This window comes from Plasmodium coatneyi, chromosome 14 (assembly GCF_001680005.1).
Source record: "Plasmodium coatneyi strain Hackeri chromosome 14, complete sequence".
In the NCBI taxonomy this organism is placed as follows: Eukaryota; Apicomplexa; class Aconoidasida; order Haemosporida; family Plasmodiidae; genus Plasmodium; species Plasmodium coatneyi.
The window spans coordinates 1,545,382-1,562,101 of NC_033569.1; the positions used below are offsets into that span (position 1 = coordinate 1,545,382).

The 16,720-nt window shown below is 42.9% G+C and overlaps 6 protein-coding genes across 6 annotated transcripts; 3 read left to right on the forward strand and 3 right to left on the reverse strand.

Moving 5' to 3' along the window:
- Positions 1 to 829: 829 nt before the first annotated feature.
- On the forward strand, positions 830 to 2,426 carry PCOAH_00054570 (Uncharacterized protein; the record flags this gene model as incomplete). Its single annotated transcript, XM_020062237.1, has 4 exons — positions 830 to 1,338; positions 1,548 to 1,713; positions 1,871 to 2,053; positions 2,189 to 2,426. 4 exons carry the CDS (start codon positions 1,219 to 1,221, stop codon positions 2,293 to 2,295), a joined length of 576 nt encoding a protein of 191 aa, XP_019917725.1.
- A 728-nt stretch (positions 2,427 to 3,154) lies between these two features.
- PCOAH_00054580 (GTP cyclohydrolase I) lies at positions 3,155 to 4,438 on the reverse strand (the record flags this gene model as incomplete). The annotated part of the gene is made up of 1 exon (XM_020062238.1): positions 3,155 to 4,438. One exon carries the CDS (start codon positions 4,436 to 4,438, stop codon positions 3,155 to 3,157), a length of 1,284 nt encoding a protein of 427 aa, XP_019917616.1.
- Positions 4,439 to 5,570: 1,132 nt separating this feature from the next.
- Positions 5,571 to 6,263, forward strand: PCOAH_00054590 (50S ribosomal protein L24; the record flags this gene model as incomplete). Its single annotated transcript, XM_020062239.1, has 1 exon — positions 5,571 to 6,263. One exon carries the CDS (start codon positions 5,571 to 5,573, stop codon positions 6,261 to 6,263), a length of 693 nt encoding a protein of 230 aa, XP_019917734.1.
- A 419-nt stretch (positions 6,264 to 6,682) lies between these two features.
- PCOAH_00054600 (Uncharacterized protein) lies at positions 6,683 to 7,621 on the reverse strand (the record flags this gene model as incomplete). The annotated part of the gene is made up of 1 exon (XM_020062240.1): positions 6,683 to 7,621. One exon carries the CDS (start codon positions 7,619 to 7,621, stop codon positions 6,683 to 6,685), a length of 939 nt encoding a protein of 312 aa, XP_019917730.1.
- Positions 7,622 to 9,114: 1,493 nt separating this feature from the next.
- PCOAH_00054610 (Integral membrane protein) lies at positions 9,115 to 10,181 on the reverse strand (the record flags this gene model as incomplete). The annotated part of the gene is made up of 2 exons (XM_020062241.1): positions 9,115 to 9,309; positions 9,480 to 10,181. 2 exons carry the CDS (start codon positions 10,179 to 10,181, stop codon positions 9,190 to 9,192), a joined length of 822 nt encoding a protein of 273 aa, XP_019917612.1.
- A 1,438-nt stretch (positions 10,182 to 11,619) lies between these two features.
- PCOAH_00054620 (Uncharacterized protein) lies at positions 11,620 to 16,087 on the forward strand (the record flags this gene model as incomplete). Its single annotated transcript, XM_020062242.1, has 4 exons — positions 11,620 to 12,194; positions 12,425 to 12,850; positions 12,957 to 14,106; positions 14,201 to 16,087. The coding sequence occupies 4 exons, from the start codon at positions 11,620 to 11,622 to the stop codon at positions 16,085 to 16,087; spliced, it is 4,038 nt and encodes a 1,345-aa protein (XP_019917545.1).
- Positions 16,088 to 16,720: the final 633 nt, after the last annotated feature.

The window sequence follows — 16,720 nt, forward strand, 5'->3', positions numbered from 1 at the left end:
AAGCGAGAAAACAATACAACACATTGACTTTTTTAAAAGGCGAAATTTGTTAGCATCCTCGAAATAATGGAAGGGGCATAATAACAGGCGTTAAACTGAAGAGAACGAACGAATGGTAAGCCCATTTTGTTGTTGGCCACCCTTTTTTTTTTTTTTTCTTTTTTATTGTCAAGGAATATGGCTAATTATCCCTGCGCAGTTGCACTGCTGCGATGAGCGAGGAAAGTTCCATGTCGAAGTAAGCAACATTTTTGAAGTGATGAAGCATGTCCAGCTTGGCCACTTGTTCTATTCTGTTCTGTTTCGTTTAACCGTTCGAAGGGTCCATGTGTGTGTATGGTGGGGATCTCCATATGTTCACCAATATTCCTGTCGTGTATGTGTGTACGTATCATTATGTGCCCGAGTTGACGCGTAAATGGTATTGCTCGTGTGTTGTGATGCAACTACTCGGCACACGCACTGATGTGTAACCTGTGTATACATTATGTTTTTTTTTTTTTTTTATACCTTTATTTTTCCTCTAAAAGGTAAAAAGTTTAATATTTCGTAAATGCTCATTTTCCATTTTGGAGAAAAAAAAAAAAAGGCATATTGGAATACCCCATAAAAAGTCTAAAAGGTGAAAGGATAAAAAAATACGATTGTGTACTTGCCAAAACGCCACTAAAAATGGAAAGAATATTTCGGTAAAAATAAAAAGTGCTCAGTATATTTCATTTTTTTTTTTTTTTTTTTCTCCCACTTATTTGACGCGTTCAATTCAGATTTAAAGTCGCTTAAACCTTTAAATCGCGAAAAGTGGATGTTTTGAAAATTTGGAAAATTTGAAATGCAACCAACATTTAAAGGAACTTGGGCATTTTCAGAATTGAACATTCAAACATTTTCGAAGATTTCAGAATTGAACATTTCAACATTTCGAATTTTTCAAATTTTTCATTTTTTTCAAATTTTAGGAATTTTTCCAAGTTCGCCCCAGAAAAAATTTTTTACCAAAATTAGTTCAGCTCCGCGCGCATAGACATACGAACCCTTGCGCGTACCTACACTTGTGCATACACGCGTAATTCTCTCCATTCACATATAACATGCATGCACCCGTGCGTACGTTTATTCTGAACATGGTTATTCCGCTTGTTCCCTTTTTCTTTGCTTGAAATTTACCACCCTTTCATTTTAACCCTTCCAAGCAAGCCACGTAGTTTAAAAAATAAAATGGATATTTTCAACTGCCAATACTGCTCAGTATCTCCGTTCGATTACATCTTAGATTTTATCTATGGCGAAAAGCCACCGAAAAAGGAGGAAAAAAAAAGCTCCAATGTGACGTACGACGTAATAGCGAAAAAACAAAATAAACAACAGCTCATAGATGAGTAGATCGACAGCAAAGTGGCTGCAAATGTGTGACCGTATTGGTGGATATTCATGGACCAAAAGGGGCAAGCCGAATGGCGCAGTTGCACTGCTACGCGCGCCGAAAGGTGAACACATACACCTGCATAGAAATCCTCCGTCTTTCCTTTACCCCCCCCTCTAAACAGGATAGCACCAGTAACAACGTATCTCAAGTTTTGTCCAAAGTAGGAGATCAAGTGGAGAAAAGATCCACGAACGAAATCTTGCTCCTATGTCGAGCATGGGAGAATTACGTGCACCCCAGGGCCAAGGAATACTGGAAGGATTCGCAGCAACTTCAAAATATTTTATGTACGGAAGGAACAGAGGGGGGAACCACACACCCCTCACACACACATACACCCTGACGAAAAACATCAGCGAAAGCGCTCTCCCCTATGCGCCCATTTAACAGCCGCACGATGACCACATTGTAATCGTACCTTTCGTGCATCCTATACCCCCTCAGGCAAAATCGCAAACGGCATCGCCAAAAATGACGACCCCATTTTGGGAGATGACTATGCATGTGTCTTTTGGTACGGAGACAAGAACAAAAACGACAACTGCCCTATCATATCGGTGAAAAAGGGAAATGACAACGTAGAAACCATCACGTATGTTAACCGAGTGCTCATTTTTCTGTATGCAGGTTAAGCTCGTTTCACGTGCATGGCAGCGTGGATACATGTGTGCGCACTTACCTGCTGGCTTGTATTTGCCCCTTCATGTTGCATACTGGCCCTTCAAAACGCGCCCCACTTGCATTGGTATCCCCCCCTTGTAGACGAAGCCAGCTTTCAGGAACTGCAGAAAAAACCGAAGAAGGCCTTTACCATGGCGTGTGGGAATATTAACTGCATCAATTTGACGCACATTTCTCTAGACGATTAGGCTTGTGTGGGTTATCGGCACCAGGAGATGTTTCTAGGGCTACTACGGAGGTGGTTGAAGCCAGAAATAGTTACAACAAAGTAACTTCCTAGCGGTACCACTTCACACCAATGGTGAGTCAATAAACGGCCATTTTCTTCACATACAAAAGGATTAGTACACATTGAAAGAGGTGCACATGGATCATATCATCGCGCACAAAAGCATTAACGTCGAACAGATGCCCATTTGCCTGGCGGGGGCATCCCTCCACCTTGACCTTAACACTAGCACCTCCTATTTTAACCCCATTCTTTGTTTTTGAATCCCACCCCCTTTTTAATCAATTTAAAGAAGAGCTTTTAAAGCACCCAATAAAAAGTTTTGTTTGTATATATGTGCACATACGGAAGGTTGCATGTGTATATAGGCTCATTTTTTTTTTTTAAGTAATTCGCTGTTTGATACATACGCATATGCAAGTACGTGTGTATGCATATGCATGTACGCACCTGTAGGGTGGGTGCATGCCGTTGTGTTTCTCCTCATCATCACCTACCCATGCGCCGACCTCCCACACGTGCGTACCTTTCCTACCCAGCATTTTTAATGAATAATTTTTTTAATTTTTTTAACCCACATTACTTTAAAATTGTGCACGTGTTAGTGCCTGTACGCACGGCGTCGCTACCCCCTTTTTCTGTTGTAATAAGTAGATCATTTTTAATAAAGCGCGAGGATCTTTTCTGTTATTATATGAGGGAGAGGATTTAAGTAGCACAGATGTCTACGGTACTGTGTAGTAGCAATTAGAAGGGGCGTTTTTCACCCGTCTCAATGCAAACTTGTGTGACGCATGCATGAGGAGATAACGCTACGATCACCTTCGCACGAGCGGCACATCTTCGCGAGGCAGTTGGTTCCCATTATGGAAGGGGGCGCACGTAGGTCCATCCATGCCTTGATTCGCATGCCTATCATTTTTTACCTCATAGTATGCATCCGTCACAGTAGTTGCATCGTGTTCCTTCACTCCTCTCATATTAATGCACAAATGTCTTGCCACAACATTTACATGCAAATATTTCGGCTTCAAATATTTCGCCAGAGCGTTACAAATGTCATTGGTTAAATCTTCCTGTAGTTGTAACCTCCTAGCAAAAATATCTATAACTCTGGAAAATTTGGACAGACCCATGATATATTTATTCGGGACATACTCGATGGTGCACTCTCCTTCGAATGGCAACAAATGATGTTTGCACAAGGAGTATATATGAATGCCACTTATTTTTATGACGGAATTATTTTTGTAATTTCTTTTGTACAAAGACTTTTTTATAATTTTTCCTACTTTCATATGGTACCCTTTTGTTAAGTAGAGGAAGGTATCCGAAAATCTTCGACCCGTCCTTTTGAGTATGTCTTTTTTAGGCACATTGGAAGATCGTAAAATTTTGTTAACACATTTACTTATGTCTGCTATTTGTTCCTTTTTTGTTCCATCCGTTTTGTCACTTTTTTGGGGTGTGTCTGCACCGTTGCGTTCGTTGCTCCGCATGGGGGGGGAGTCACCCAGATTGGTGTCACTGCTGCTCTCATCACCGCTGCTTCCCTGCTGGTTCTTCTTCTGCACCCTTTTGATCACCTTCCTCCGGACGCCATTCACTGAGCCCTTTTTTGCCTTCTTACAGATAGTACAACCGGGGGGAGCCTCCGTGGAGTTACCCGCGTTGTCTTGGCAGGCCTTCCCCAAATCCGCTTCTTCACTAAGACGGCTTATTACCCCTCCATTAGTCTGATCACCCGTCATTCTTTCGACCTTCCCCGGAATGCTAATACCATTATAACGCAATTCACTACCCTTGTTAATAAAGCTAGACCTATCCTGACTTGTGTAGGAATAATGGTCATCCCCATCTCCACAGTTATTGCATTTTTCACCATTCTGGACCCTAAACAACTCTAGCCCTAAATTGGTCTTCATAGGGTTAACAGTCAATACGCATTTGCGGCCCTCTCGTTGGTCTTCACTCCCACTTGCAGCTACGAACTGAGCACCCTTAACCGATGCTTCACTCGACATGCAGCCTCTCTGCTCGTACGCTCCAACGTCATCTAGGCCACGGTGCTTCCCCTCATTGAGGTCCCCTCGTTTGAACATGATAAGTCGAAGGGGTCGATAACATATGCGTTACGGTTTATCACAGGCTACGATTGATACAGCAAAAAGCGGATAAATCGAACTCACCTACGCACAAGTAGGATCACCTTAGCAGGTGCATCTTGAATGTTCTGTTCCTACATCTAGGTGGATATAGTCACACTTCTACTCGATGCAACGCAATGTAATTAAGAAAAAAGAAAAAAAAAGAATCGGTGGAGAAATATCCCTTCTTCCCAAGTGTGAGGTAGCCAAAAATGTGGGCAAAGCTGACCTTATCTCACCATTCTACATGCACATAACTGATTGGTTAATTTGTTTGTGGAACGACGTGTTATACCGTGGGGAAATTTATGGAGGTAGCCCCTATAGGAAATCGTAGCACATGGTACACTCAGTTACCCCTTTCTGGGGGAATGCCTCCTCACGCGTGTAGCTCCTATGCAGCACATGCCCCGTTTCTTTTTTTTTGTCCCTATCCCCGCACCCAATGCACTGACGCCAATAAATATTTCCTCATCTTGGAAAAAATTATAATAACGTGCAGCGACGGCTAGCTACTCCTCTTCACAAAAGTATAGGAAAAAAAAAAAAAAAAAAGGGTACACGAAAGGTACCACACCAAAGTGCAAAAGCAGAAGCAAAAATCGGGCGAAGGGCGCGTTATCCCAAGTGAACACATTTTAAGGACGAGATAAATGAAAAGGAAAAAACTGACCTGTGCTTTAAGTTAAAGCACGACGGAAGGAAAACTCCTCACAGGGGGTAGTGGAAAACCATTTTTGTTTTTTCTGTTGGACAAAGAAGCGAATACAAGTAACGCAACGGGGAAAGGAATTTACACTAAGGAAGAAGGGTCTTTCATCACCCCACACACTGGTTCGTAAAACTGCAGTGCGAGATCTTCTTCACAAATGCGTATGACACTTTTTACGTTACACGCTCTGACGTAACAGGGAGATGTGCATCCCTGCAGAAGGCACCCCCAAAACGTTTGTCGCAGAGTAGAGAGTAGGTAGGGGGAACTACAGGATCATTCGCGCGGGGGTGGTCAGCTAGCCAATTGGTCACATAGTACCTACGGAGGTAACTATCCACGTGGTTACCTACTTAACCTCGTTGCCGCCCCAAAATGTCCAGGTATGTGAAGTACTTTATGCAGGCCAAGCGGCTGGATAAGCGAAAAAGAAAATACGGGCAGTTGGATTTCCTCGAACTAAGCAAAGAGCTGAGTATCCCCTTTCCGCTGCGAGAAAGAAATCAACCCAAGCACCTAGACCTATCTAAGTACCTAAATATAAAAGTGGGAGACCTTGTTAAGGTACTCTATGGCCCCTATAAAGACAAAGAAGGTATCGTCTTAAACATAAACCCCAAAAGAAACACGGTAATAGTTGATGGGTGTAACATGAAAAAATCTGCATGGAATGTTACAAAGAAAAATGCCGGTACGATTATAACACAGGAAATGCCTATACACATCACCAACGTTGCCATCCTAGATCCAATAACAAAAAAAGCAACGGTGGTTAAGAGGAGGTATATGATGCATGGGGAATGTGTGCGTATATCAAAAATCTCCGGGTGTGCCATGCCTGAACCTGTTAATGTGCAAGCCTTCAAGGAACAGAATAACTATGAGCTCTTCATCCACAAGAAAAAAACGGGACCTCCAATTAAAGACATCTACGCGGAGAGAGACTCCAAAAACTTTAACTTGTTAAAGAAGATAGCCTACGAGATTAAGAAAAAAAGATTTTACGAAATGAAAAACTTTTTCAATAACACGGCACCAGGGCAAGGCAGCTCTTCTCTGGAGGAGTAGTCTCCCCACACATGCGTCATCTCCATGCATGCTTACAGTGCACGTCTTTTCCTATAAGTCAAAAATAGCGGTCGGTAGAAATCTTCACCTGATGGGCCTCTCCCAAATAGTTATTGAATCTCGTGCGATATGCACAACTGTGTACCCACCGTGGGGTTATATCTCCACGGGGTTACTGCATGAGGGTCTTCAACGTGGACCCATGTTTTTTGCGTCTTCCCGAATGTATAATTGACTAACCAGTTGCGTAACAACTGACCAGCAATGGCATCAATTAATTAGGCTTATGGATAGGGACCACAAAATGGGTCCACCCCAAAGAGGGCAATGAAAAAGGTACAAACTCACGTATCATGGTGGCTACATAACTGCTGCACAGATGGCGTAAAGCTTAACAACTATAATGAATAACCCCCCCACTAACTATATTTGTTTAAAATTTTAATCCCCGTAACCATAAATAGGGTCTGCCAGATGCACAGGAAGCATCGGGGGATAACCCCTTTGTAGAGGTACAGGATCCCTCCCTCCCTGTAAAGGTTAACAAATGACTGAAAGAAGGTCAGCTTAATATTTTTATTCGCGCTATTTTGCATGTATACTCGAATCACGTCGAAGGGGTTGTTCCACACAGATAGGGCTCCTCCAAGGACACCACAAAGGAGCTCTTCCGTGGGGGACAAATCGTGGGTAATACCCCCCAGTTTGTCTATCGAATGGGTGTCCTTCGTTTGGGTAGATTGATCAACATTACTGCGCTTATCCGTAACTTCATTTTTCAAACCTGCTTGGCCGCCCCCTTGGCCCCCCACTTGGTGCAATCTCCCCGTCTTCCTCTTCCGCTCGATGAATAAATTGCGGACCCACTCAGTTAACCCCTGCCGGCTGGCCCAGTTCGTCCCCTGGCGCAAACACATAGCACAATTCCCCTTATACAAAGTCGTAAATCCCCCGTTCTTTAAAATATCCATAAGTTTTTTCCTATAATTAATTTTTTTGTCAATACTGGCTGTTATAAAAAAGGTACATGGAGTCATCACAAAAGATTGGGAAATGCCTCCGAAAGCTCCACCGATAAAACCACTTGTCGTTTGGTTTATATTCAAATCGTTGCAAAATTTAATCATGTGTTCTTTTGATATTAACAGGACGGCTCCTTTGGAGGAGCTCTCTACTATTTTGGCATAAAAACCAGCGTAGAACTGTCCAATCCCTTTGTTGTAAATGTTGGCAAATGATCTGATAGTGTTTTCGTTTCTATACACACACATTCTCGTCTTCCACACCTCCAGGGGCATTCCTAGACTCGCCGTTTCCAGGCAGTGCAGGATGGACCCGTTCACCAAGTCTTTGCTCATCTTGTGGGTCTTCGCGTGTCTTTGTTAATCTGTCTGTCGGGGTGCCAACATGAGCCCATTCGTATGTATGGAAGTACTTTATTGGTTCCCTTTTTTTGGGGGGGACTTCCCGCCCTGTATATTGTTAATCTCGTTATGTCGGCAAATTTGAACTGGCGTGGATTTGCTGCGGGGTCCTACCTGCAGAACGCACCGCAAGAAAGGCAGTCACACTGAACTGGGAAGAGGCCCTACAAGGAAACTATGAATGCCATCCCTAGCGACTGTTCTATGAGCGCTTATACAGATGGTACCCCCAAAGAATATCACCACTAATGGAAATCCCCCTGTGGATAACGCATTTGGCCTAGCACATGGGGAGCTACACACGCAAAGGATGCACCTAGCTCCTTTTCATACATGGTAATTACCTCTTCCTTCTCTTGTATGCATTCCGATTATGTGAGTTACACGCAAGGTGGTCTTTTTGTTCGTTGCTCCGAGGAGCCCTTTTTTGTACGGCTTCTCAAATGTAATTGCGCTGCTGTGGCTAGACTTCCTATTCGTTTCCACGGAACGGTTTGACAAAATCGAAGGGGAGGCGAACTGCCTGACCCTCCTTTGGTTACCACCTCCCCCACTTTTCAGACTCGCACAGCCGTCCTGTACCAACCCTTTCTTCTTCCTTTCAGTTCAACTTTCTCAAAATTGGTACAAAACGGATGCGAATAAATCTCTGCGTGTAATCTAATCTACCCCATGGGAAGCAAAAATGACCAAACAGCACAATCGCGTTGCTAATTTATTTCTGCATAGTATATGTGTTTAAAAAGGGAAAACACGTTGCAACGTTTTTTTTTTTCTTCTTCCCTTTGCAGTCCACAACGGATTAATAATTAGTGTAGTGTTATGGCCTCCCCTCCTTTTTCAAAAAATTCGCATCCGTCCCGGGTGGGCAAGTACGCCTGTGCAAGTAGCGTTTATGCGGGTGGGGATGTTACATGCCTGCCCCGGTTTACTTTGCGCAATTGTTACGCAATTATTAAAAAGTGCATGCCCACGCTTACAATGCATATGTGCCGGCTTGCCGCGAGTTTTCCCACCGCCCACCATTGCGGACACAGAAATGTAAAAAGGGGAGTGACAATCAGCACACCAAACGGGCCTTCCATATTAAGTGAAAAAAAAAAAAATGCAGAAGTTCCTCCATTGGAAACTTGCGATACGTGTGTATTTGCGCACCTGCGCATTTTTTTCAAGTTCGCCATTTTAGGGACGGATGCTGTATATAGAGGTGCATCAATACAATTTGTTTACAGAAAAATTCGAGTGTAAAAATATTGGGCACGGGGGAAAAGGTGTATAAGGATTAGCGGCGCAAAATAAACGCTGAGAGATCAGGTGGACAAAAAAAAAAGGATGGGAAAAAAAATTAAGAGATGAAAAAACCTGCGATGATGCACTGCGGAAGTAGGGGAAAGAGACCTGTCGAAGGGGTCCTCTGTTTTCCCGGACACATGGAAAGAACAACGACGTGGGCTGTATAAATCTGCAGGGGAAAAAAACCCGCACTTTGTCTAACCTCCCAATCAGTCGGCGATGTTGTTTTTGAGCAAAATTCCCAGGAGGAATGGGACCATTCCTGCAATGGATCCATTGATGACCATGCATAGGGCGCATTCGATGGGCTTCTGATTGGTGAACTGGGACTGCGGGGGGTGAAAAAGATCAGTAAAAGGGATGAGTAAAAATGATTGGTAAAAGCGGTGGAAAAAATGACACACTTGGGAGGCAGATATTTACACTTCCCCCTGGTGCATCACAAATCTACACGTGAATTTCCACGTATGTGTAGCCGTGCTTCGCACGATGTGCCTACCTTAAATATGCCCAGGATGAAGAGCGTAATCAACGTGGACACAGAAACAACGACGAAGGAGGTATTATAATCTGTGTACTCGAAGAAAAAGGTATACGCCACGTAGGAAAACAAAGGAATCATTCCAAAAACACAAAAACTTAAAAACATAATAATTCCTTTTTTCAACGACTCGTTCTTTTCCTCATGAGTGACAATCAGTCCCAACTCCTCTGACATCATATGTTCCAAAAAAAAATTTTTATTTCGAAATGTGATTTCCACAAGATTTCTCGCATCCTCACTGTCAAATTTATACTTGTTCATATATATGTCAATCATTTCTTGTTTTTCCTCCGATGGGCAATTTTCGATCTCCCATTCTTCTCTTTTTTTTTCAGCTAACATAAAGTCTCTCTGTGCACTCGTGCTGGTGTATTCGCTAAATCCCATCGAAATTGCATTCGCAAATAAATTACCTACTCCAATAATTATGACCTGTGCAGGTGTTATTTTTGCTCCTACACATCCGGAGACGATGGCAAAAATGGTGATAATTCCATCGAGACTTCCAAAAATAATTGTTTTTAAATTGTCCTTATCTAGACTGTGTTGCTCTCCATGTTTGTCCAAGCTGTGATAAGAGTCATGGGCCTCCTTGCACTTTTCCACGTCTTCGTCGTAGAAGGCCTTTCGCGCTTCCTGCGTTTTCTTGTTCACCATCGTGTGGCGGGCTTGTTACCGTTATACCTGAGCAAAGGAAGGATGGGCACAAATGCGGTGATACATGAATATATTCATATGTATGTGTGGATGCGTCACCTCCTCCTACAAACAGGGCAACCCATACGCGTAAATACTGTGCCGCGTCGCATACTGGCGGAAAGAATAACTTACTTTGGGGGGTAAATCGTATGTACGTTAGCGGGTTGGAAGGAGCATGAATTTTGCCACGTTACTACTGCTTCCCTACCGTGAGCTCACATTTTAGCGTTTCTGTAAAATGTTCGCCTGGGAAGCTCACCTTGTGTGGCGCCCTTCTAGTCTTCTTCGCGTGGGGTTTATCTCTTTTTCTTCTTTTTTGGCAAGGCAGCCAAGTGGGTAAAATGCATGCTGGGGAAGGGGGTAATTTTATTCAAACTTAGAAGAGGGGCTTTCCAATTTAATCTTTAGTAGGTCATTGACTAGTGGGATACGCAAGGACCCTTTGCATGTTTAGGGTTTAGGGTTAAAGTACATGCGTGTACATGGAGAAGTAAAACTGTGGATCTCTTTAGGAAATTCTTAGAAAAACAGTTTTCCGTTTCTTCTCATTTTGTATCATATATCGGGTCAATTCTTACCACTTCGTGTTACCAGGCATTTTTTTTTTTTTTTTTTTTTTTTTTTGCGAGGCTTACCCAAAGCTGACTAACCGGCTCCTTTGCACCCTAGGGTGGTTTCAAGGAAGAGGGATCCTGGCAAACAAAACCCTGTATGCAATATTGAAAGAGCAAACGTGCTCGCACACGTGGGGATTAATGACAACCTCTTCAAGTTAATGGTGATGAAAAAAGTGTGGCTAAATTTTGGGGCCACTTTTAAACACATAGCAGGGGTAAAACCTACATAAGTGGAAGCAAAAACGTGCTAATGATTCTATTTTTTTTTTTTTTTTTTTTCTGACCCTCCCAATTTTTTTCCAAAATTAAGCTGTCATAATTATACCATATGGCGTACGTATGTATCCTTTTCTCGTGATGATTTTCCTACCACCCCCATTTTGTATTTGTCTTGGCTAACTTTTCTATGCACCTAGGGGAGCTGCTACCAACGGGAGGCATGGGGTTGTACTCCGTTTAGCTGCCCTCTTTTGGGAGTCTGTAGCCAGACGGGGAGCGGCAACGACGCAGCCTCCCCGACAAAGACTATGTCATATCGCGCTGGATCAAAGGGGATGCTTGGTCGCGCCCCGAAAAGGGTATCACCCAAAGTTAAGGGTTTCCTTACGATCGTTTAGCGGTTTTTCCATGCTGCGCTTCTTCAGTTGGGAAAGTTTTTTTTTTTCTTGTCTAACGGCACGACGTTAAAGAATGATGTTTGGAACGATGCAGGGTGTAATCTCTCCCCCAATTTTATTTAAATACAATATAATAAGTAGCACCCACTGTGCGAAGACACAATGGAAGAAGGCACACTCGAAGGGAACGCAAGGAATCCCCCCTTTGACACTGAGCCCTATGAAAATTTAATCAAACGGGAAAGAAGTGACAATCCTAATGGGAATTGCCACGAAGGGAAGGAAGCCAGTAACAGCGATGGCGCAGTGAAGAGAAATAATACCCCCAAGGGAGGAGAAAACAAATGGACGAAAAATGAACAAAATAAATGTATCATATTTTCTACCCTGCTAAGATATAAAAAATATTTAACGAAAAAAGGGAACACTTACTTTGACTTCAATCAGACAAACTTAAAGTTGAACGAGAAGGAGCTCCTACTTCAGAGCAGCAACTACTTTCACCTCTTTGACATAAGTTCTCTCTTCTATCCCCATGTGTACGTTAATGTAAATTCGCACATGAGTATTAACATATCGGATTATTTGAATTACCTGAAGAGGCCATCCCCTGATTACATCACAGGGAAGGATTCTCCAGTGAAGAACTCCTCAGTGGACGCAAATGAAGTTATGCAGTACGCCACCCGGCAGGAGTTCATTTTGGAAGCCATCCAAAAGGTGGAGCACATAGAAGTGTAAGAGTGCATGCGTCAGGAATAAAAAAGCGACTCACCCGGGGTGGAAGTTAGCCCGCACACGGTGGAGTCAGAATTGGAGTGTGCACTATCTGTTCTAATATGCCTTTTTTTTTTTTTTTTTTTTTTTTTTTTTTGCTTGCCACGCTGTGAGTCGTCACCAAGAATGTTCACATTGCTCACGTCGCACTTCACCATTTTTTCATCCGTCCTTTTTACCCCCATGGTAGGTTTAAAAAAGTGCAGCTCGTGAAGAAGCTACTCCTCACGGTGAACAGGGAGGTAGCCCAGAAGGTCCAGACCTACGTAGACAACATCCCGGAAGTCAACCCAAACGACTACATCTTCGTGCAGACCAACCGACAAAATGATCTCCTCTTTGGCTACGTGAAAAGTAGCAAGTTTAATTTAATTTTCGAAATTTTTAATTTTAAAAATTTTTTTAAAAAATGCCACAACGATAATGTAGACGTAACTATACATGAGGTGAAGGACAAAGCATCCGATGGAGGAAGTTTTGTTGAGCGGGTTGGCACAGAAGGAGGAATATATCTAAAGGAGCAGTCCATTCGTGTGATGAGGGATGTTTATGAGAATGTCAAATTTTGTTCCTCCCACTACTGCTATTATTACTTCTTTAAAAATGCCCCTGTGGAGTACATTTTCGGGGAAGAAAAAAAAAAAAAAAAAAATCTTCACATTTAGCCTTTGCCTAAAGTACATAAAGAATCATCTGTTCGTTCTGATGCTCTTCAATTATAGCCCCCCCCCAAAAAATGAGAAGCAATGTGTGAACGCTGGAGAAGCCGTCCCCAACTTGGACGAAATGGAAACGCACAACAAACACTTTAACCTGAACGAGACAGACAAAAATGTATTCAAAAGAAATACCTTTTTTATACACCACTTGTATGACCAGTTAAAATGTAAAATCTTGAGTTTTATCAGTTTTGTGAGCTTCCCCCCAAATGACTACATAGCAGACATTCATTTAACCAAACTGAAGAGGTGTACTTCTTCTTCCCCAGGGAGTTACTCCTTCAGCGTGTATTGCATATCTAACGGAGGGGTCGTTTATATTTTTATTTGTACCATTATGATGAGAGAAAAAAACATTTGTGAGGAATCGTTCCAGTTGGACGTGTCCAAGTATTACCATTTCGAGTTAAGGAGGAAGGACACCTACCACAGGATCAAAGTTGTTAAGTGCAGCTTGGGGTTTCTTCACGCTCTCTGTGGGGGAGGACCCCAAAGGCGCACAAAGAAGAAAGGCAACCGAAAGAGGAACAACTCACGAGGGGAGCAGCTCGTGTCGAACAACAAATCGGAAATACCCCACACCTTACAGGAAGAACCGGTTGCACGGGTCCAAAGTGACAATCTTCATAAAGAGCGAGGGAATATAATTTCCTCACGGACCAGCTCAGATGGAGGGGAACCCACCCGTGGAAGCAGCCAAATGGAAAAGTACAAATACCTCTTCCTCATAATAACGAGCAAGTGTGACCTCTTCATTGTCACCTTCAGGAGGAAGAAAAAAGGAGGGGACATAGAATTGGTAAATTATTCCTGCACGAATAGCAGCAACGCTAATCATGTCATCCGGGGTGTGCTGGTCAATAAGCACCATTTTGAGAAGGCCGATGAGGGGGAAAACAGATCAAAAGGGAAAACTACCATTGGACACACCAACGGACGTATACATCACCATATGAAACAAACAAATAGAAGCTGCTCAGTATTCGAGCTGCTGTGCTACTTCCAAAACGGGGACGTAAAGAAGTACAACTTTGTGTGCACCGCGAAGGAACAACACCTGGAGTTTTTTCTCACCAAAAATGAAATGCCCAGGGGGGAACTCCTATGCAAGAAGCAATTCTTCATTCCGATTCTGTTCCCATTTAATGAGGAAGTGCTGAAAAAAAAAAAAAAAAAACGACAACAGTGTAACCTTGTACAACACACAAGCTAGCTATTTTAAAAGCATCTTCTTCATCTACTTCCAGGAGAAGCAATTTGAGAATGTTGGCCTCTGCGTAAATGGCCAGTGCCTAGTTATCACGTATGTGAAGTCCTTCTGTAAGTTGCTGCGGCAGATACGCTCAGTGATGGGGCGGGCCATGATCTCCCACGATAAAATGGATACCCTCCAAATGGGAAGAAAGAGCAACTCCAGAAGCAGCGACGCAGCAGACGAAGCAGACGAACGAACCAACTTCCTAGGAGGGGAAACCCTGAACGGGAATTTATTCACACACAGGGAACATAAGACGCACTTCTGGGAGTACAAGTATATCCTGTTCGGCTTTTACGATTTATTTTTAATAAACCAAAATAACAGCAGCGGCAACGTTAGCGGTAATGTTAGCGGTAACGGTGGCAACAACCTTGACCCCGGGGTGAGCGAAAAGGAGAAAAGCAAACACACCAACAACGCAATGAGCGCATACGATGCACACAGCCATTTTAATTTCCTGAATGTAGTAAAGGACTACCTGTCTTATGATAACCTTGTTGGGTGTGTCTCTGACGCCCCATCCAGGGAAAACCATAGGAAGATTAAAATGAATTTTTACCACTTCCTCCAAACGTTAATGCATTTTCAAGCAAATTACGTCAGTGAGGGTAACTCCTTCTTCCACCTAATATTTAACGAACTTTTCCAGAAAAGTGTTCACCCTGCTGGGGGCAATCCAGTGGGGAGGAAGACCTTCTCTCTTCTGCTGGATCCACTAGTAGATATAAGAACCCACTTCTGTGTTCTGTTTTCCTTCTTCATTCACATGTACAATTTTTGCTTGAAGCAAAACGGCATCAGTAGTGACTCCTTCAGTTCGCACATTACCTATTTTCTCATAAACAAAAAGACGCGTAGGAATAGGAAGCGGTTCAGGTACGTATACACGCCGGAGTTGCCCCAAGGGGAAGGCAAAACTGTTCATACAGATAATGGTGCGGATCAACTGGCGGGCCAAAAGGAAGGCCTTCACATGAACCCCCAGACGGAAGTGCAGGTGAACCTACTCACCATGCGTAAGTGCCTGTACTACATAAGCAAGGCAAAAAAATATTTGCAATCCATATTTGGAGTCGTGGTGGGGAATGAATTCACAGAGGGTGTTTTTTTTTCCCTCCATTTGTACACAAATTTGTACCTCTGCCAAGTCCTCTACATTATGCTTAACACGTTGCGAATAAATAACACAAACCTTTTTGTGAATGTAAATTACAACCTGAGGAAAAATAACCTGGACTACTTCTACCTCCTCATCCTGCTCAATTTTTATGGCCTCCACAATATTTTGATTTCCCATGGTGGGGATCAGAACCCCCTCAGTGGCGACGGAGAAGAAGATCTGCACCAATTCTTCGATCATATTTTTCAAAAAAAAACTATTCCCAATGGAGGCAAAACAGACAATGAGCGAATGGATAGCATCGAAATAGATCAGGACACATTTGAAAGACACCAAGTGCTGATACACCACTTTATAGGAAGAATAATTAGCCACTTAAAGGATGACCACTATGCGGTTGAGCGAATTTATTTTAAAATAAACTGCGTTCTTTGTGGAAAGGTATGCGTCTCCAATTTGTACAACCCTTATTACATCTGCGAGCAGAAGCACATTTTTAACAAGTGCATGGTTACTCTATGTTGCATTGGCAAGAGTAGCCTCATCATCCCGACTGTTTACCTTTCCCGTGATTTAACTAAGCCACTTTTTGAAGAACCCATCGGTACTTTACAATTCAATTTGAAAGTACAATTGGACTGTACGTACTTCTGCTCCTTTTGCCATTTTTTTATGACCACCCAGAATAGCTTCTTCACGAAGCACTTCCTTTTTAATCAGTGTCCCTTTTGCAATCACGATTTGGTGGTCGTGTGAATTGGTCCACCATTTCGTGACTGTCTCTTTCGACGCAGGATGATGAATTCAACTTGTTTGCAAAGGTTGTCCATATGTATGTGCTTCACATTTGTTTTGAATTTTTTTTTTTTTTTTTTTTTTTTTTTTACGTTGCGTTTGCCTTGTAGACGTGTGTATGTTACTTCCAAATGGGGCTATCACACGTAGTATAAGCCACCATTTAATTGCCCACTTTTCTACGTAGTGAGTTCTTTTCTCCCCACGCTGTGCGTGATGCATATTCTTCTCACATTTTGCGAAAGTCATATGCATCTTCCACAGCTTCAACATCTCTCTCCCCCTGATTTAATCTTTTTTATTAAATTAATTCTCACCGACGAATTGCAATCCGGCGTAGATTAATTGCGTGACACAAAACTGCTTAACCGATCGGTGACTTTCCCGTGCATACAAACGGGAACGCTTGAAGTTGCACTCCATGGGTTGTTCTACACTGCGGAAAATACCACCCCCAATATGGGTTGTATTCCAGTTTGTGCGGCTGTTCTTGTGACCACTTTTGCCTGTAAGTACCCCCTTGAGCCACCGAGAGTGCATTAAAACATGTCCCATTTGCGAACCCCTTTTGGGTTGCGCTTCCCCCGGTGTTGA